Source organism: Onychostruthus taczanowskii, unplaced genomic scaffold, assembly GCF_017590055.1.
Source record: "Onychostruthus taczanowskii isolate IOZ18803 unplaced genomic scaffold, ASM1759005v1 scaffold3, whole genome shotgun sequence".
NCBI lineage: Eukaryota > Metazoa > Chordata > Aves > Passeriformes > Passeridae > Onychostruthus > Onychostruthus taczanowskii.
Window position 1 is genome coordinate 15,573,996 of NW_024500349.1, and position 20,660 is coordinate 15,594,655.

At 42.1% G+C, this 20,660-nt stretch overlaps 1 protein-coding gene across 1 annotated transcript; it reads right to left on the reverse strand.

Annotated features, from left to right (window-relative positions):
- Positions 1-27: 27 nt before the first annotated feature.
- On the reverse strand, positions 28-10,914 carry GTPBP4 (GTP binding protein 4). The gene is made up of 17 exons (XM_041408582.1): positions 10,791-10,914; positions 9,968-10,138; positions 8,648-8,751; positions 8,435-8,571; positions 7,731-7,831; positions 7,262-7,354; positions 6,571-6,762; positions 6,418-6,483; positions 5,633-5,722; positions 5,127-5,237; positions 4,795-4,872; positions 4,625-4,676; positions 3,947-4,047; positions 2,898-3,095; positions 1,977-2,042; positions 754-888; positions 28-255 (listed from the first exon to the last, which is right to left on the reverse strand). The coding sequence occupies exons 1-17, from the start codon at positions 10,836-10,838 to the stop codon at positions 103-105; spliced, it is 1,896 nt and encodes a 631-aa protein (XP_041264516.1). The 5' UTR covers positions 10,839-10,914; the 3' UTR covers positions 28-102.
- Positions 10,915-20,660: the final 9,746 nt, after the last annotated feature.

Sequence of the window (20,660 nt, forward strand, 5' to 3'; positions counted from 1 at the left end):
TACCAAAAAAGATGACAGGACTACAAATTAGTTTTAATAAATTTAATTTTGATTTTAAATTTGTTTTTTTGATTATTTTTAAATTTTGATTCAGAAGAACGCTTATCTTCTCTGGGTTTTGCCAGATTTTCTCTTCCCAGCCAGCAGATGTCTTGGCTTCAAGTTAAATATGTGCCTGTCTGCCTCTCCTTTCCTGCCCAGGCGATTCATTTTCTTTTGAGCTTTCTTTGCCATGAGCTTGACCTTCTTCACCATCTATTTAAAAACAAACAAACAAACAAACATGCAGAGTAACTTCCTCAGTAACTCAGGTAACAAGCTTTACCTTTAAGGAAACACACTAAGCTGGATGGTTTTATCAAGGACATTAACACCAACTCTAGAGCAGTATGACCGTGACACTATCAAAGTGACACCCTCCCTTGGCAAAACTTTCCAGTGCACTAACACAGGATCATGCTATGCCTGGAATTCCTCACCTACTCAAGGTGGAGAATTTGCAGAATTCTTCCTTCAGATTTGCATTTAGAGACAAGAATTACAATGTACTTCCTTGGTCTGTATTATTACATGTAATTTGTAAGAAGGAAGCAGAGAAACAGAGTTCAAATGAAAAGATGCTCAAGCTGCAGGGAGACCAAACACAAACTCTGGACAAACATAACCAGCCTGCTCTGAAGTTTCCCAGGGGCTGCTCTAGGTACAGCCATGCTGGCTGAGCTGCCAGGAAGGTCCATACAGGTAACAACAAACCTTTTCATCGCGAAGGCCAGACACGTCCCGTGGTGTGCGAGAGCAGCTGCGACTGCGCGACGCCGACCTGGGCGTCTCGGACTCGTCGCGTTTCCGCTTCCTCGTGGTGCTGCGTGACCTCCTCACGTAATGTGCCTGAAATTGAAAACATCATTTATCCCCTAAAGCCAGAAACCATCAGCTCGTTTCTAATCAGAGTAACAGCAAAAGTGGGAAGTGGATTGCTGTGATAAATTATATCGGTCATCCCACAGTAATGTAAAGATCCTGACAGCTGTTGGTCACTGCCTCTCTGTCCTACAGGAACATTCAAATTTCAGTGAATATTAGCTTTTCTTCCTCCACAATTACTAACTGGCTTTTTTCTTTGGGTGGAGTAGACTCATAAGTAATCAATAAAAAGATCAATACTAATGGATAGCAACACTTAAGCAATTTTGCAACAGCAAAATAGCAGTGATGAAACCTACCCTGATTGATGTCCTGTGCACTGGGCATAGCCCTAAAGAATTTCAGACAGGAAGACTGATCATGTCATATCCTATGTATTACATTCCTACTCTGCACCTACATCAACATGGCATGGCAGCTCTGAGAACCTTAAATACTTGCTTCAGATGCGTAATGTTGACAGTTCTTGTTTCCTAACTTCTTGTTTAGCTAAAGAATTAGAGATCTCAAGATCCAGGGAGCTGTAATACTGCTGGATTTGCCATTCAAAATGTTTTGGGGTTTTTAACTTTTTGTTAAAAAAAAAGTCTCCTGAAGGCCAGTCTCTGATGAAGTACTTTATCTGCCTTACACTTAAAGATGCCAGCTGTCCTCAAAAACTTCATTTACAGCTCATGGAATTAATGAACTATAAAAAGATAGGCCTGATCTGTTGCTATTACTATTTCTGACATAGCAGAATCTCATCCAACAAAGCAGACTTGAAAATTAAGAAGTATGCTTAGCTAAGCCTGTTCTTGAATCCTACACAAATTCCAAGAAAGCAGTGCACATGATATATGATCCTTGATGTTAGTTTTCCAGCTTATACATCCTGTTTTGATCACATTATTCAAAAAATTCCAGTACCAACTGCCTTATCTGCAATTCCTAATTCACCCTTAATAGACCCCACCTCTCTCTTGTGCCAAGTATAATAAGCATTTCAACTCTGCTCAAAGAAATCTAAGTATCTTTTAGTCAAATATTACATTTAATTAGCAAAAACTTACATCATCTTTATTAGTCATGTCAAGTCCAAGATCAGTCATTTCTTTCTCTAACACCTTCCTCTGGACCTGTAAAAATACAGTTAAGAAAACACATTTCTTTTAAAAAAAATCCTTCCACCTTACTTTTTGTCTCAATATACCACCACAAGTCCATTATATTCACTATATATTTCTGGCTTTATCACATCCACATGCAGGTCATTGACATCCTACCTTCACATTTTGTTTTTTGCAACTTATTTTTTTGCACCCATAAATTCTGCTTCACAGGACTCCAGTGGCCCAACATTTCCTAAAGATCATATAATTAGTTTGCCTTTTTGGGGGAAAGCTGACAAGGAGAGGTAGTTCACTCAAAAATGTTTCCTTTTCTCCCAAAAGGCACACACTCTGGAGAAGGTAAGAGATCCTGGGGGCAACAGCACCTACATTCATTTTCTCAAAATGTCCAGTAATCAGTTTATTACTTTGCAATTGTCCTGGACTGATGAGAAGAGACTCTGCCATCAGAAAGAGTGATACCTGGCTACTAAAAAGACACATCATCTTTCCTGAACAAATTTTACATGATTGTGATTTTAAGTAATTATCTAATTCTTAGCATTATTTGAATTTTAAGCAAACAGACAATATACAATGAAACAACTCAGTTAAACAAACTGAATCATATAATTAAAAACCTTTTCTGCAATACATATGGAGTTTTACACAAGATGCACTTATGTAACATGAAAAAAAAGGGTTACTATCCCTCCTCAGCTAAGTAGCAACCAGAACTCCTGGGAGAACAGAAGGAAGCAAGCAGTGAAGGGGCCAAGTATGAGCAAAAGCCATCAGCTCCATTACCTGACAGTGATACATGCTTTCATGATGGTGTTACATAGCAGCAAGTTTTTTTTACAGAACATGTTCTACACTCACCTTTTTAGCCGTTCTAGGCATCCTTGGACCATGAACATCTTTTTCCTTTGACTGCAGGATTTTCAGCTTCTTCTTTTCTCGTATCTTCCTGGCCAATTGTCTGATTTCCATCATTTCTTCATCTTCACTTTCTGGTTCACTGTCATATTCTCCAGCAGCTTCTCTCAGCTCTTCTTCTTTCTCCAATTCTTCCAGTTTCTTAGATTTTGAAGGGGTAAAATGGGAGATCAGATCTTTGACTTATGATCCTCAACATTGCATGTGTACATGGTCCTGGGCCATGACAGCACACAGGCCCTTCAAAGAAGGAACTACATTGCCTGATAGCCACACTAATGGGGCTGGTGATGACAGAGATTACTGTGAACCCATGGACATGCTGCTGTGCACACTAACTCCATCACTCCACATTATCACTTGGCTAAATTTGTGTGGCTGCCCAAAGCTGCCCAGTGTGTGAAAGCAGCTGTACTGTCCTGTGAGCCATGCCTGCTGTGCCATTTCTGGAAACAGACTCTGAAAAACCCTTCTCTCTGTCATCAACTTGAGTCCAGAACACCAGCAATTCACAGGAACCCAGACAGGTTCCATGGGCTGCACTCACCACTCCTCCTTAACAACCCAGCAGGAAATCCAAACAGTGATTGTCATTAACTAAAAATGTTACAAATTGAGCATTCAGTCCATTTCCACCATAGACATAAATCTGATGGATGAATTTAGTATTATTAAAATACATAAAGTTTGATAGCTACATTCCTGTAGCTGTAGTCAAAGAACAAAGAAATATAACTTCTAGTGCAAACCTCATATTTTAGAATGGAAGAGATAAGATCACCATCATTCTGACAAGGTGAAGCAATTTTCCATTCCTCTGAAATTCTGTCCTTTATCATTCAAAAACTCGTATTTTTTCCCAAGTACAGACAATGCAAAAAAGAGCAGGTTCTCATGATACATTGTTTTTAATCTACAAATGATAACTGACATCAAACAAATAAGAGATAAAGAGGAAAGAAAAGTGTAAAGCAAAAAAATGGAACACTCACTCTCATTATATCAGGATCAATGTAGTCAAGTATATTATGGCCTTCCCATATCTCTGGAATCTTATCATATTTCTCAGATGAATTCATTAAGTCCCAGTATTCTTAAAAATACAACAAAAATTGATAAAGAGACAAAAATTAATTTCAAAGAATGTTCCATGACAAAAAACAACACTCAAAACACACACACAAAAGAAGTGCCCTATCCCTAAGATTTTGGCAGCACCTCTGCTATATTCACAAATATTTCTGATCTCCATCCTACTGCCAAGATAGCTCAGTTACGGCATGACCCACTGCCCCAGGACAAGCCAGGCAACAACAACCCAGCTGAAACACAAAGTATGCAGCTCTCTCTCCTACTGATACTTTCTTAACAAATAAAGTATCAGAAATTAATGAAGTATTACAATACAGAATGGAAAGAAAAAATCACTTGACTCATCAGACCAGCTGTTTCATGTCTGTGAGTCCAAAATGGAAACAACTGAGTAACATCACAAAACACATCACTAAAGATCTCCAGTTCTGGAACAGAAGGATAGCATGCAATGAAATGGTGGCACTGGCAATTAGTTGAAAGGAATCAGGTTTAGGTATTCCCCCTTAAGGCTGAAATAGCCACACTTTACTGTTTAGTAATAATAATGGTAATACCAATTCTTATCTAATACTTACTCTGCAGATCCAAAACGTAATCATCTCCCATTTCAAGTTCAATATCTCTCTCCTGCAAAGACACACATGGCTTTAGATACCACCTAATTTAGAAGCTATGAACTAACATGGACTAACACAGCAAATTTAAAATCCAGCTGCTGATTTCCTGATTTAGAGATGCCACTTACCAACTTCCTCTTGGGAGTGTCCACTTCCATGCGTTTCTTACGAGCTACTACCCCTTCAGGTATAAAAGGCAGTCGCTCCTGGAATAAATCCACCCCAATAAAAAAAGGAAAAGAAGTTCATAACAATTTTTTTACACTGCTGTAAATCACCAGCTGCACTGTAATGCATTTCTGAAGAATACAAAATCCCAAGCTCCCACCAGGAAAGGCACTTACAGATAATAAATTAGAAAACTTCATCATATGAATCTGTTTGCAGATTAACAATGACAGAATTCTTATCCTTCAGAAATACTGGGAAATACATTAAATAGTGTAAGCATGTAGCCTACCTTGTTATCTCTTTTGGTTGGCATGGCCAAGTGTAATCTATTCAGCACTTCATTCACTTTGTTTCCTTTCATTTTAGTATCAACACGATGGGCCAACAGTCTGTCACAGGCCTGAAAGTGCACATGGCAAGGTAAGGAGAGGAACAAAGCCTTTTAGACACAGCAAATGACACTGCAGGCATTCAGTCCCAAGTATCTGGCTTCACATCTTATTCTCTTTTTGTCTTATACCTCTAATTCTCAAGAAAGCATCAAATTATTCTAGATTAAAGGCATAATGGGAAGATGCATATGCAGATATTTATTTTTTAAAAGGACTCAGAAAAAACAATTTAAAGAAAAAAATTATTACAACATTATTTTCCATTTTTACCCAAGCTCACTGAAGCATAACAAGAAAAATATTTTTAAGGTTTATCACTATAATGCAGTCTGAGATGAAACTCACACAAGTGAAGCAAGATGTTAGCTGTTCATTTGGGATGAAACCAAAAGAACACACCTACCTCTGTTTTAACTTGGATTACGCCTTCTTCAGTTAGCGTACTTGTCTCTATTACAGAAAATCCTTCTGCTTCAAAAGCTTCAAATATTTTCTAAAATTGAAAAATTAGCCCAAATAATGTCACCCTGTGCATTTCTTAATATACCACAATACACTAAGACCAGAAATCTTAATCCAATATCAATACATACAATGCCTTACTATTTTATAAGGTGTTTCGACAAAGATGATGTCCAGTTTACAATTACAGCTCTATTTAATCTTTCTTATTTTATAAGCAAATAACTACTTTTCAAAAGGTACCTATAAATGACCCATAAGGGAAAAAGAAAAAACAAGTGGGAGAAACAAAAATTACATGTGCTTTAGCCTACAGATATAATTGAATTAAGCCTACAGGAGCTTTCACTGCAACTGTTCATCAAGACCTCTTGAGTCTAGTGCTCACTGTGCTGGTCACTGAAAGGATTATTGAGTCAAACTATTGTCTAACTTCCAATTAAGGCAGTAACTGAAAGTTCTCACACCATCAGAGATTTCTGAAACCATTAAGAACCTGCCTTCTGTCTGGCATTTACAATATTCAGGCAAGAACTACATTAGACAGTACTAAAGAAAGATGGGGTCAAGACCTGCAAACCTACCTTCCACTGCACTATTAGAGCAGTTCAATAAAGAAATAATCATGTAAAAGATTTTGCCCAATAAAAATTATAACCATCCACAATGCAGACACAGTATTTTTGTAAACATCAGATGACAAAGAGACAAGAGATGCATCCTAACCTGACTCTCTTCAGGAAGTTCTGAAATCCTCTTCACATCGCATTTGTTTGCAACAATTATAAGTGGCTGATAAAAAGGCAAAAAAAAAAATCTTAATTCAAGTTACCATGTTATAAACCCCTGGGGTTTGTTAATAATGTGAACAAAACTCACCTTGTTAGCAAACAATGGCTTAATATTTCTGAAGAGCTCCACCTGCTCCTCCAGGCTATGCCCACACTGCTCAGACACATCCATCACGTAGAGCACAGCAGCACGCAGATGTGCCAGGGCAGTGATAGCCTGCATCTCAATGGTGTTCCTGTCCTCCAGGGGGTGATCCAAAATACCAGGAGTGTCTACTACCTAAAATTAACATCATTAAGCCAGGTGTTACTGATCAGCTATTGCAGAACATGTGTTTGATGGTTCATCTATATTGTCTTTTTAAAGACAGTGACAGTTTTAACTTCAGTCACAAATAGAACTGTGAACTCTACCAAACTGAGAATGTGGAAATGTAGAAATGGAAGAAGAATGAGGTTTCATAACCAACACTCCAAGTATTGCAGAGGAAGGGAAAAGGCTACCCAGCCCAGAATCTGAGAGTGATAAAAAGTGATCTGGCTTTAGTCAATAATTCCATTTCCCATCTTCCCTCCAACTGAAAACAGAGCCATGCATGTACATTTTTAGAACAGGTTTTGACTGCTGCTCTCACTTGGCACACTGCACCTTGCACTGCAGCTGTCAGACACAGCCTGTCTCATCAAGACCCAAAAATGCAGCTCCCATGGCAAAAAGGCAAATCGGGCTATAACCAGCTCACTCTTTCAAGAAACTGCAAAATAGTAACAGTTCTTACCTGCCAACGTAGATACTTATAATCCATATGTCCCACAAAGAGAGATTTGGTGGTAAAGGCATAAGGCTGCACTTCTACATCTGCTCTTGTAACCTTAAAACAAGATTTAGTCAAACACATTTATTTAAAAATTTGTGAAGTTGCAAGCAGTATATCCTAATTAAAATGCACTGCCTTTGCTACAGGGAAAAAAAAAGCTAAAAATTCATTATTCTAATTTCTCTGTAAGTATTTATCAGAAAATATGTTAATGGGATGCTATTTGGAAAAAGATCAGGATTTTTAAGAGTGAAATCTACCAAAACTTTCCATTTATTCCTCCAGGAATTTCATTCAACATCTACTCACACATTTGAACTTGCTACTGCTCACATCAAACACTGACACAACTATATCAAATTGTTTAAAAGTTACCTTATTTTAATTAAATTGTATCTCAATATTATCTATGGAAAAACCATTCACATACCTTATTTATAAAGCTGGATTTCCCAACATTTGGGTAGCCACACAGCAGAAGGGTTCGTGTATTGGGATCAATGGTTGGCAAACGAGACAAATGCTGTCGCACTGAAATGTGAAAAAACATTTTTTAAGCATCTGAGATAATTTAAGTTTTACTGAGATGGAATAACTATACATATGCTGAATTGTTTACATAAAAAATAGAAACATTTCTGATACATGGTCATTTAAGAAAGTATGTAATAATTTGCAGACTCCCCAAATATCTACATAAAACAAAAATAAAATTTCATAAATATTTAAGAAATGAAGAGCACTGTCTTACAGCTAGAATGACTCCACCAAGTCAGGCACTTCGGTAACCTGAAGGACTAATAAGTCTGAAGTAAGAAGTAGTGTCTGCAAAATCTTTAGCAAAATTTTTCACATATATGTTAGTGAAAAGAATGGTAAGTAAAAGCATGTCTGTGACTTTTACAGAAATAAAAGGTTTTATCACTTGTTAGTGATACCATAACACTTAACAAATATTCAAAGAGAAAACCATTTTGTTGAAAAATAAGCACTAAGTATTTGAGGATTTTAAAACTATTCCTGCGTTTCCTGGATCTGTAACCTGTACCAAACACATTCCTATAAATGCTACCAAACCTAATAAACTCTATATCCAATTCAGGTGCCTTCTTTCAGCCCATGTGCAACACCAACCTTGCTCCAAATACTCCAGGCTCTGTTTCTGTCTCTTGATGATGGTGCACATGCGTCCCAGGGCGGCGCGCTTGAGCTGCTTGCAGCGGTACAGCGAGTCGCCGTACTTCATGAGCCGCACGTAGTCCTTGGCCACGCTGCGGGCACAGGAAAGCACAGCTCAGCCAGCAACCCACAGGCACGGCCACAAACAGACAAATCAACGGCCCTTACTTGTCAATCAGATTCTTGGCAATATTGATCTGCCCCAAAGCCAGCTTGTAGTGATCTTTGTCGTACAGAACGTTCATCAGGTCCGCGTAGAAAGGATGAATATCCTAAAACAGAAGCGTGATGTTTAGTCCGGTATTTTCTTACTCTAAGGTGATTATTTCTTGCACACAATGGAAGTTCTTTTTTTTTTCTCCAAGTTCTTTTTTTTTTCTCCACAACAACGGACTGGAGAACAAATGAAACTAACACAAATGACACTAAAAGCCAAACAATCTTCATTACTAGCTTATGTGAGAAAAATAATCTGCTTGGTCATCAAATGCATGAATCTTCATTGCTCTGATCTTCTTTTTCTTCTTCTTCAAACACCTCTTTGACTTATTCATACAGTTTCCATTTGATCTTTTGCTTTCTAAAATACTTCATGTTACAACTTTGAAGTCTCTTTTTTAAGTAAAAAGCTGCAAGAAGCCAACAGAAATAATTTCTAAAAGGAAATTCATATTATTATTATTCATTATTATTAGCAGAAACATAGCAATACTATTAATTCCTTTTCTTTTCCGAGTGCTGCATTAAATTCTACACAAGAGTGGACAAAAAGGGTTTTTTAAATGCCCAAATAAATCCTTAATTTTTCAAGGAAGTGACATCTCCGGTACAAATCTTTTAAGCAGAGTATTTCAGCTAGTTATACATTTACGTGAAGAAATTTCATCATGTGATGTTAAAAAAACCCCAGAAGATATTTCTGCGAATTCTGGAGCAACACTCACTGGATATGCAATTATCAAGAAAAACAATTTAACAGGTGAATCATTTCAGTCTGTGCAGAAAACTGCCCACAAAAAATTCCCACTGGGCACGTGGATACAGCTGCAGTTGTTGAAGTTAATACTGTATTTCTAACATGACCCTTTATGGTGCCAAGGACAACATTTACGTTGCCAAATTTATTCCTGAAGATGGAAAGCAATATGATATATTATATATTATATTTCTTGATATTTCCTCTGGAAGATTAAACATAAGCAGAACTTCCATATGCACAGACAAAGAAGAAATAAGCAGACACAACATACTCAAAACCCCCACATTTTGTCTTAATTTAAAAGCAACTTGTGGCAAACATATCTGATCAGCTAAAAGCTTGTAAAATCCAGCCTTTAATGACCATCCACGGGCACAACTTAGACTTCTGCTCTTCACAGGAACATACCACTTTTGCAGTACAGGTTTTGCCTACTACTCACAGTAAAATCTACTTGAAATCAGCCAAATTGTCTACACAGAGAAATCAGCAAATGAGAAAACACTTACATCTAATTTCGGGAAATCTGTTAAGATCTGAGTGAGCCGGTCATGGTAATTTTGTTGAGTAAATTTGACTTTTCGCATATAAAAATGTCGAATCCGATGGATTTGATAATGTTTATGAATGACAGTTGGGGTCTTGCGCTGAGTCTTTGACAACGTCAAGTCTATGAAGTCCTGCAATCGAGGAAACATTATTAATTACACAGAATGTCAAGTTCTTGTAAAGGCAACAATTTTACTTTGGTGGAGGAGCACAGTGACGAGTTAAGCACATCCACAGCTGGACACGTATGTTTTGGGGCAGGCAGGAATGAGCACTTTGCACGTTCCCCGTCCAGTTCCTGTTTCAATGGAGCGCTGGCTGCCCCCGGCCCGGACAGTCCGAGCCCTGCGGGGAGCTCCCCTCACCGCGCTTAAAACCCCTTTTTCCGACTAGCAGAAGGCTTTATTTTGAAGCAAGGCGCTGCGATGAGTTTCGGTATGAGGCAGGTTTGGAAAATAGGATGGATTTTTATGGGGGACACCCCCGCAGGGAGAAGCGCGGCCTCAGGATCCCTGCTCAGGATCCTGACAGAGCCCCCCCCCCCCGACACTGTACATGGTACTGGCCGCAGGGCGCAGCAGCGCCAGCACGGGCGAGTCCACGGCTCCCGCGGGAGGGGGAGGAGGCGAAGGCCGACACCACGCCGGCACCGCGGAAGGGGCAGGAGGGCAGCGCGGTCCTCGGAAGTCGCCGCGCGGGAGGAACGGGAGGGACGGCCCGGTGCGGAGGGCACCGAGGGCAGGGGCAAGCGGCCGGGACAGAAGCGGGGGAGCGCGGTCGTACCTTGGCAGACGGAACCACCGTGATCTTCTTGAAGTTGTAGAGCGCCATGGCCACCGCCACCGCCGCGCCACGCGCCGGAAAAGGGAGCGCGCCCGGGGCTCTCGCGAGAGCTGCGCGCGGCCGGCCCGGGCTGGCCCGGAGAGGGAGGGACAGGGAGGGGAGAGGGGGAGGAGGAGAGGGATGGAGCGATACGGGGAAGGTGGACGGGGGAAGGAGCTGCGGGTTGGGTCTGGGTCTTGCCAGAGAAGCACTTGGCTGCGAGCAGGATTCTGGCAATGGCTCCCTGATGTGATGATTCGGGGCAGACATGGCTTGAGCCCCGTAGGGCCGAGAAGGCGAAGTACACCCTCACCCTGCTGGGGGATGAGGAAAGGCTGATTTCCATTAGTACCAAGGAGTTAATAACAGAGGGAATAAGGATGGTGGAAGGGACCCCGGAAGCCTTACAGCGGCCAAGGGCCCAGGAGTGGCCTGGTCCCCCGGCTGTCACAGCTGGCAGTCAGTGCTGTGCCCAGGAGAGGCACCTGCCGGAGGGATCGCCAGGAGCAGCCCTGGGTCACCCGTGGGATACCTGGAGGAACGTCTTGGGATTGTGCAAGAATCACGGAATCACAGAATCTCTTAGGCTGGAAAACGCCTCCGAGGTCATTGAGTCCAAACACCACCATGTCAAATAAATGCCACTTAGCCATGTCCATAAGTCTTTCCTCAAACACTTCCAGACACAGTGACTCCACCACCTCTCTGGGCAGCCTGCTCCAGTGTCTGATTATCCTTTCTCCGAAGAAATTAGGAATAATGTCCAGCCTAAACTTCCCCTGGCACAGATTGAGATTGTGTCCTGATGTCCTGTCACTGGTGCCTGGGACAAGAGGCCAAGCCTGCCCTGCCTGCAGCCTGCTTTCAGGGAGCTGTGAGAGCAGCAAGGTCCCCCTGAGCCTCCTGTTCTCCAGGCTAAACACCCCCAGCTGCTCCTCATGGAACTTGTGCTCCAGACCCTGCTCCAGCTCTATAGCCCTTCTCTGGACACAATTCAGCACCTCAGTGTCTTTATTGAAGAATGTCAGGTCTCGGAGAATGTCTTGAAAGACATATGGGATGTTAGGAGGAAGAACAAAAGCTGTGAAGACCAAGGGATTAATGTGGATAAGGGAGGGGAAAGTGTGGGGAAATGGTGAGAAAAGGGGATAAAAGAGGCTGGTAGCACGCCATGGTCAGTACAAATATCTGATCATACCCTGCACACCCTATCACTACAGTCTGCCCTTTTTACTAAACTCCATTCCTGACCATTTTCCAGATTGAGGAGGCTCTGTGTTCTGTTCCTGTGAGTGAGAAGCCAAGTGCCTGCCGCAGGAAAAGAAGCAGAGATCCATGGTGACCATGTTCCTGAGTGCCAGGCACTGGAGGGGCCGTGGTGCATGCACACTGTGTGTCAGTGTAAATACACATGTACTCAACAGGCTGAGAAACTTGGGGCTGTTCAGAGAAGGCTGTGTGGAAACCTCACAGGAACATTGTTGTGTCTAATGGGGGCCTACAGAGGAGCCAGAGAGGGACTCCTTGTCAGTGAGTGATTGGACAAAGTGTACAAGTGGGTACAAACTGAAAAAAGGGGACATTTAAGTTACATATTAGCAAGAAATTCCTCACTGTGAGGGTGATGAGACCCAGAGCAGGTTTCCTGGAGAAGCTGTGGATGCCCCATCCCTGGCAGTGTTCAAGGCCCCGTTGGATGGAGCTCTGAGCAGCCTGGTCTAGTGGAAGGTGTCTCTGCCCATGGCAGGGGGTGGGAATGAGGTGATCTTTGAGGTCTCATGTGTGTCTCAGTCTTCTTTTCAGCTGGGTCTGCAGTCATGGGGCTGCAGCAGCCTCACCTCCATCAGGCTCATGAATTCCTAACCCCAAACAAACACACTCTTACTTCCCTCTTTATTGTTTTTCCTTAATCTATTTTTTTTCATAGTAACTTTCAGTGACTTCTCTCATACTTAATTGTAAATCCTTTCAGATGAAGACAAAGCATGAGTGAATTCTGGAGCAGTTTATGAACTTGACTGTACCTTGTGCTCTAGGTTTTTTTGTGTATCTTCAGCAAACAAGAAATCCAGATATCTAAGATACCTGAATGTAGGCACGTCCTGCAGTCTGCATGTCTATCCCTGTTTTCCACTTGACAGTAAGCTGGCATGCACATCAGTTTTAAATAAATTGCAAATTACTTGATACTCTTTGGGAGGGAAACGAGATTAAAAATTAGTAATTCCCTTGGCTTCCACACTGGTTTGGGTTTTTTTCTCTCCACAAAACAAGACATTTTTCACTTGAGAGAATTTAGTTATGTGTTAATCTGTGATTGCACATTTTTCTACAATACAAGAAATTTAAATGCATAACTCCTTTTCCTTTATTTGACTGTGGTCCTGGTTTTGCTGAAATGCTCCAAACAGCTGTCCAGTGCAGTGGAAATTTGTAAGGTATTTGAAAAGTAGGAATTCATTTTATCAGCTAGATGGTAGTTAATCCTTTCCAGCAATTAACTTCAGTAATGACTGTATGAGCACTACTGGATGATAAACATGCTGTCAGAGCCATTCCTGTCTCGGGTCTCACAGTGGGGATGCAGCTGCCCTGTTCTGAAGGGACGTGCAGCTTCCTAAACATTTTGATATCACCACTTCAGTCTGCCTTCTTGAAGCGTCCTTGAGCAGTGAGATTTGACTGCACTCTTTATTTCTATTGCATTTTGCCTGCAAATACATCATTTTATGGAATAGAAGGAGCTTTTCTCTAGTTTCGGGAGAGTTTCCCCAGTTTCGGGAGAGATCCTTCCACAAGATGGCCTGGGACACTCAGAGTGCCCAGCAGCTGGGACCAGCAGACCCAGCCTTCCCCAATCCATGGCGTTTTTAGGTGTGAGCCCCTGAGACCCATGTACCTGTTGCAGCTACTCCAGACTCACATGCAGACATGCCCTGTGCAGCCCCATGGAACTGATCCTCAAGATTTGGATTATCCGGGAGCAGGCCTGGCAACCCTGCTCTCACACTGCCTGGAATTACTACTTTCTTGGACAGTTTTCAAGAGAATGAGTTCCATGACAAAATTTGGGTATCGTTCTAGACATTGTGTCCTCTTGTTTCAGAAGTCAGAAGTAAGACCGTGTAAAGTTATGTTTCTTTTAGACCAGAAAATTCCTTATCCCAGCTGGTTTTCTACACTCATTCTCATTCATGTTTATGATAAATTTCAGGCATGTAACACTTATTCTCTATTTCATGTTTAAAACACCATTCTAATAGACTGTAATTCATATAAATTTGAAATTGAATGACACAAAATTATTCTTGTACGTTGTGCAAGGGTAACTAATGGCAGCAGCAAGGCTCAGACCAAGTGCTGTGCCAGTCAGGCAGAGAGGAACTTGCAAAAACAGGCACAAGAATGGACAAGGCCCAGGGAGCTATCCAAGCATTCCTCTGTAAGAAATGCTTCTGCAGAACACATGCAGGAATTTTTATTGTGACTAGATGTGGCATTACAGAATTGTAGACTCAATTAGGTTGGAAAAGACCTCTGAGACCACTGAATCCAACCTATGACCCAACATCACCATGTCAACCACACCATGGCACTGAGTGCCACGTGTCCACTCTTCCCTTAAACCCCTCCAGGGACAGTGACTCCACCACCTCCCTGGGCAGCACATTCCAATGTCTGATCACCCTTTCTGTGAAGAAATTCCTCCTAATGTCCAATGTGAATATCAACCAACACAGCTCGTGGCCATGCCCTCTCCTCCTGTTGCTGGCTGTCTGAGAAGAGACTGGCCGGGCTGCAGCCTCCTTTCAGGCAGTTGTAGAGAGTGAGAAGGTCACCCCTGAGCCTCCTTTTGTTCAGGCTAAACAACCCCAGCTCCCTCAGCTGTTCCTCATATAACTTGTGCTCCAGATCCTTCCCCAGCTTCCTTGCTCTTCTCCTGTTTCCATAACAGAAGAAAGCTTTTCAGAGGGGTTATTTGATAACCTGGTCTGGCAGCAATATGCAGTCCACCTCAGCTTTTGATTTCAGCAGCTTAAAAGCCAACTAACAGGCTAGTCAGAAAATGGTATTTCTGGAAGCAATTTTGCTTCAGTTTAATTTCTTGGTTTTGAAAATCTCCATGTCAGTAGCCAAGTTGAAGAAAAATATTCAGTCCCACTCTGGTTCTTACAAGGAAAATCCATGGCCCCAAACAGACCTGGCAGCTTCCCTAACCTTTTGCTCTATAAATTGGATGCAAGAGGTCAGGGCCAAGGGACACTGGTAGATGCCAGGTACAAAAAAACTACTGCTTCTTCTCTAGCAACTACTCCAGGCTTCATCAGAAAATATTGATCTCTGAACTACCAACCCAGGAGTATCACATTAAATACAGAAAATAAAGCTATAAACAGACAACAGTGCTTACACTTATCTGCAGTATCTGAAATATCAAGAGCACAATTTTATTTTGAAATAGTGCCATTTCTTATCAGCACACAAAAGGCACATCACACACAAAGGGGAAGTTCCAAAATTGAATTATTAAGTATCAGACTCTCTTCCTAAATTATCATTACAAAGGGCATGCATAGTGATGGATCAAAGAGCTTTGCAGAGTGACAATACTGCCCCAGAAGAGTCATGCCATTGAATTCATCCCAGGAACATGGCTGAGGCACACTCAGGAGTACAGTATTAATAGTTGTAGTTACTGTGTAATCCTGGGAAAACTTTGAAGTTGTTTAAGGAAGTCTACAATAAAGACACACCATGTTTTGTCTTTCCCAGCTGCTCCTCTTTGTGGTTGTTGGGGGAGGAGAGAGCTTTACCAAAATAGAGATGGGGGAGTATGTCCTTTTGTTCCATGATCTGCCATGGCAGCAGTACAGAGAATAGCAATGGTGAGTGGAGAATTTGCTCTGGGGAGCAAATTATCAGGAATGCCTTGTGGAGGGAGCCCCTCATCCCCAGCATCAGGATAAGCAGGGACACATGGTGCTGCTGGGGTAGGGGCAGAGTCATGGAAAGGGCTCGGGAAGAGCTTCCTTCTCCTGTGTCCTCTGCAGGCATTCAGCCAAGAACACAGGCTGGGAGATCCTCTAAAAGCCTTAAAGAGCCCCAGGTGGAGCTTCTGAAGGGTCTTGTCTCACCCTCCCTTCCCCGAGGAGTTGACAGCCAAACTGAAAGAGTGGAGATCCTCAGCAGATCATACTGAAAGTTGCTACACTACACATTGCTAATGCTAAAAAAAAAAAAAAATCCCCTGGAACCGTCTGAAGTTTGGTGATTCTTATGGTCAGGAAAGAGTTGCTTTGCTGATCTTTCTGAATATGGACACAGTCTTTGAGCTGGCAGGGTTTTGTCATGCTTTAAGGAATAGGTAATTCTTCTGCAAAAATAGTGCCTCATGTCAGCCTTGTCAATGCTCTGGCCCCGACACCGTGGCACCAGTGGGTTACATTTTCAAAACCAGCCAGGTCCAGCCTTCCTTTACTGGAAGAAAGTGCTCACAGTGTGCAGTGCAACAGTGTGCCCTGGGCAGCTCCCCAAGACACCTGAGGGGAATGGTGGGCTATTAGCTGGCTCTCAGGTGCAAGAGAGTTATTTTTGTGTCCCACTAGCTCACTTTCTAATTTTTTTTTGTCATCCTCATTTTAAATTACTTTACTTCCTAGGCTGCTGATCCAATCATGACTCATGGTAGCTCCATGGAAAAAGGAGTGTTGGCAGAGACCTCGCTGAGAGTCCTTGTGATCAGAGGCTCTTGATAGAGGCCCAAGGTGTGGGATTCATTGGCACTAAGGGTTAAACTGCACTCACAAAAGGCTAATCACTTCTGTGAACCTTCCCTGAATAGTGACAGCAGGAATCAGCCAGGCAGCACCTACCATGAGAGAGAGAGAGGAAAGGAAGTAAAAAAGAAGAAAAAAGAAAAAACAATAACAGCAGTGTTGGAAAGTAACACAGAGCAGTACCATATTAAGATTTTATTTAATTATTATTTTATTTATCTTGTTTAAGGCTTAAAAGACTTCAAGATCCAGAAATGTAAAAATCAGAAGGAGTCAAGATTACTGAGTGGGTATTTCTCCAAGGACAGAAGCAGGATGTGATTTGTACATGCAATAGATATTCATGTCCTACATTTTTCAAACTTCATATGCTTGGAAATGATTTCCAGCGTTCTTAGATGTTTGCATCTATAACATCTTGACAATATTTGCAGGTGTCATTTTTGCTGGCACACATAATTGCAGGCACATTTTATTGTACTTAGATGCTTATTTTGTTTTGTCTGGCAAATGAGCAGTTTGACATCTGAATGTGCCTCCAATCAGCTATGACATAAACTCTACAGATGTATTTTTGACATAAAATTGGAAATGAAGCTGATGTCCTTTCCAAAAGTAATGCCTTCGTCCTCACTTTGCTACACTAAAGATAGCAGGTTTCAGGTTTTATAATAATACTAAATCTTTGTCATCGTGTGGTTAAAATGTATTAGCAATGACATTTTGAAAATATCACCCTGATATTGCTAAAGCCATTGAAAAAGCCAAGGAGCTGCAAGTAGATAAAACAATATTTGGTGAAGGTGGCAGCTGGGAAAACTCTGTGCAGTGTGGGCTCAGCAGGTGGGGCTTTGGAGTCACAGCATTGTCACACTGCCAAAAGCAACACTGCAATCCTCTGGGTAGTTTCAGGGTAGTTTCAGAGAAGATTTATGGCATTGTGCTGGATCTATTGTTTCAGTGTAAGGCACAGTAACAATATTTTTGCCAAGTGCTGTATTTTGCCAAGAGCTACTGATATTGTTACAATTTGCCCTAACGACTCATTCTTCATTCTTGACCTAACTTCAGTGGGTGGTCCAGGACCTCATGTGCCTGTCACCTCATGTTTCTGTGTTGCAATTGCTGGTTATCCAAATTCTGGAGCACAATTCGGTTGTGTTCCCTGGTGCAGATCCCACCAAAGGATCTCCAGTCTACCACCATCGCTGGGTTTTGGCTCTGCAAGTCACTCTACCATGTCAGGCCAGCAGTGGTCTGAAGACTCAGCTGCCCTAAGCTGGAGCATGTAAGGCTGGTTGCAGGCTGGTTTCAGCCAGCCAACAATAGCTCTGCAGTCCCCTATTCTTGCAGCCACAGAGGTGAGAGAAAAGACAGAACATTTCTCTTGATTCAAAACAGAGATTCCCTTGGATGGTGGGAGCTTCCCTCCTCTGAGCACAGGGCCACCAAACAAGTTTATGTTGCACTATTTTAATTTTGTATTTTCATTACTTCCAGTCCCACAGCCCTTCAGCTGCCAGTCTCCCCACCCATCACAAACCCTTTCTTTTCACATCTTTCAGTCCTGCCTATACAGATCTGTATGTCATTCACACCAGCGTTGTCCTTGTCAATCACATGAATGCTGCCTGGCATTCTTTCTGAAGAAAAACTAAAAATACCTGCTAATTACATGGCTGTAGAACCACTCATTATTTTCAGAATTAATTTTTTTTTTTTTTTTTTTTTTACCTTTCATTGATCCTTTCTCAATGAGAATGTCCTTGCAGTATTTTTTCTTAGCCATTAAATCAGCAAAACTCCCTGAGAAGTAATTGTGACTTGGTGCTGAGCATTTTGGGATTTCCTTCACCGTTGTTTCTCCTGTATTTGCATATGGCACACAAACACACTGCACTGTGAAAAGATGCCATTTGTATCACAGTGTGACAGAGGAAATTAAAACCCTTTCCTTACCAGTTTCTGACTGGATCTTTATAAGGTCACCTTGTGAGTGTGCTGATAGAGAACCTTTCAGCAGCACCTGTATGTGTTCACAGTTCTTGAAATAATAGTGAGCTAAATCCAGGAGAGCCTTTGATAGCAAACTATGATGGTGACTGATTTAATGTGCATAATTTACTATATAATCTTGTAATTGCTATGAGTCATTGATACTAAGGCAGTATCAGAAGCACAGACATTGTGAACTTAAAGGGACCTGCATGTTATTTCTCAGGGGTATATTATCACAGCATCATCTGTGAATAATTACTCTTTATCATATAATAATTTATCATATTGTCCCTCTGCATGCATACATATATACATACACACATGTATACCTGTTTGTAATATATACATATGTGATAATGTATATGTCTTATATGTTATGTAACAAACAACATATTAAAATATACATAGTTTTATAATGACAAAACATTCCTAGGCTTTAGAATTTATTTCTCACATGTTTTGAGAATTATCGTTTGATACGTGGTCTGCTGAATTAGTGCTGGTAATTGAAACTTGTGTGGTACCAGGATAGCAAGTTAAAGCTGCAAAGAAATACCTGGAAAAAAACTGATGCTGTGAACCATTGTTCTATAATACTTAGGAACACTTACACAGCACTTTTCATTTTCCCAACTTTAAAAAACTAATTAATTAACCTTTGCAACATAGTAAGTGCTCCAATAATTCTCAAATAATAGCACATATCTAGGCAGCCCAAGAGGAGATACAACAGAGGGCTCCAGAGACAAGGGGATTGTGGATGGAGCTGTAGGGAATGCAGTGCTCCTGTTTGCCTGTGGTCTGACCCAGAGCATGAGCTCCCACAGACAACAGTGTGCAGACTGAACAGTAGCTGGTGTTCAGTCTCTCCTTTTTTCACTGGATCAACACCAAGGATCACAAAGGATCCTGTGCATGTGATGCAGAGAGCTGATCCCGAGACATCCAGTCACTGGCATTTTGTTGGAAGTGAGACAACAGGTGTGCCAGTTACTGAGAGAGGGGCTCTTCCATGGAGTCTGCACATGAGTCCCACATACACTATGACATTATCTACATGCTTCACACTCAGAGCTACACTGCAAAAAGCCACATGTGCCTGGCTGGGAAGCAGCTGTGCCTGTGGTCCACATCTGCAAGGACCATGTTTGTACCCACAGCTTCTTTGGCAAGAAGATTTGCCAGCAGCAATATGAATAAATACCAGACACATAAAGTACAGAGAGCTTTTTACAACTGAGCAGTGTTGTTTTGCATTAAAGGTATTGGAAGCTGCATGCAGACATGGAAATTCAGACACCAGTCCTTGACTGCAGCCAGAAATGCCAGCTTTTGTGACAAACTGCACATAGAACTTGGGAGACCTTGTTGGTGCCTCACACGGTCTGCATGCAACCTTTTGCAATTAGGGCTGCACGCCAGCCCTTCACTAATGACAGATCTGCCCTTTCAGACTCTTCACTCACTATGGCAGCTGGAAAGAGTGAGAGAGGGGAGGGAGAGAGGACCAGGCAGGTCCTATTCTCCTCCTCCCCACCATCTTTGGACGCTGACTTGGAAATATTGGCTACGAGCACATGTCCAGCTCATGGGGCAGAAGCACTGGGGTTGGGAGAGGACTGTCCTCCATATGCCTTAGGCCATCCACAGAAATTATGTAGGTGCAGTCCCTGGGTACATTCCCTGGTACTGTTCAGTGTACCAGCACAGATGTGCCCAACATGTGTCACTCACAGGCCTTGGGAGCTCAGTGCCACAGCCATGGCCAGGTCCACGCATGGTCCTGCACGTGGTCTGGGCACTGCAGGATGCCTGCCAACACAGGCATAGCCAAGGGATTCCTCCTGACAGCCCAGGCCTGGTGTAAGTGCTCAGGGGGAAACCAGGACACTGATTTGAACCCAGAAAGCCCTAATGGCTTTGGATATGGTTACCTGTGACACGCCTTCCTCTGTGTAAGTGGAACTACTGTGCAAGGAGGGCACTGCTGATGGGCTGTGCTGTCCTAGGGGCTGGGACACAACTGCACTCTGTATCCATCCCCTTGGAATTACCA

Coding starts and splice junctions, on each gene's coding strand:
- GTPBP4 (XM_041408582.1), bottom strand. CDS start 10,838: ATGGCGCTCTACAACTTCAAGAAGATCACGGTGGTTCCGTCTGCCAAG. Junction 8,752..9,967: donor CAGATTTCCCGAAATTAGAT/GTAAGTGTTTTC, acceptor CTTCTGTTTTAG/GATATTCATCCTTTCTACGC. Junction 2,043..2,897: donor TGCCTAGAACGGCTAAAAAG/GTGAGTGTAGAA, acceptor GTATTTTTACAG/GTCCAGAGGAAGGTGTTAGA.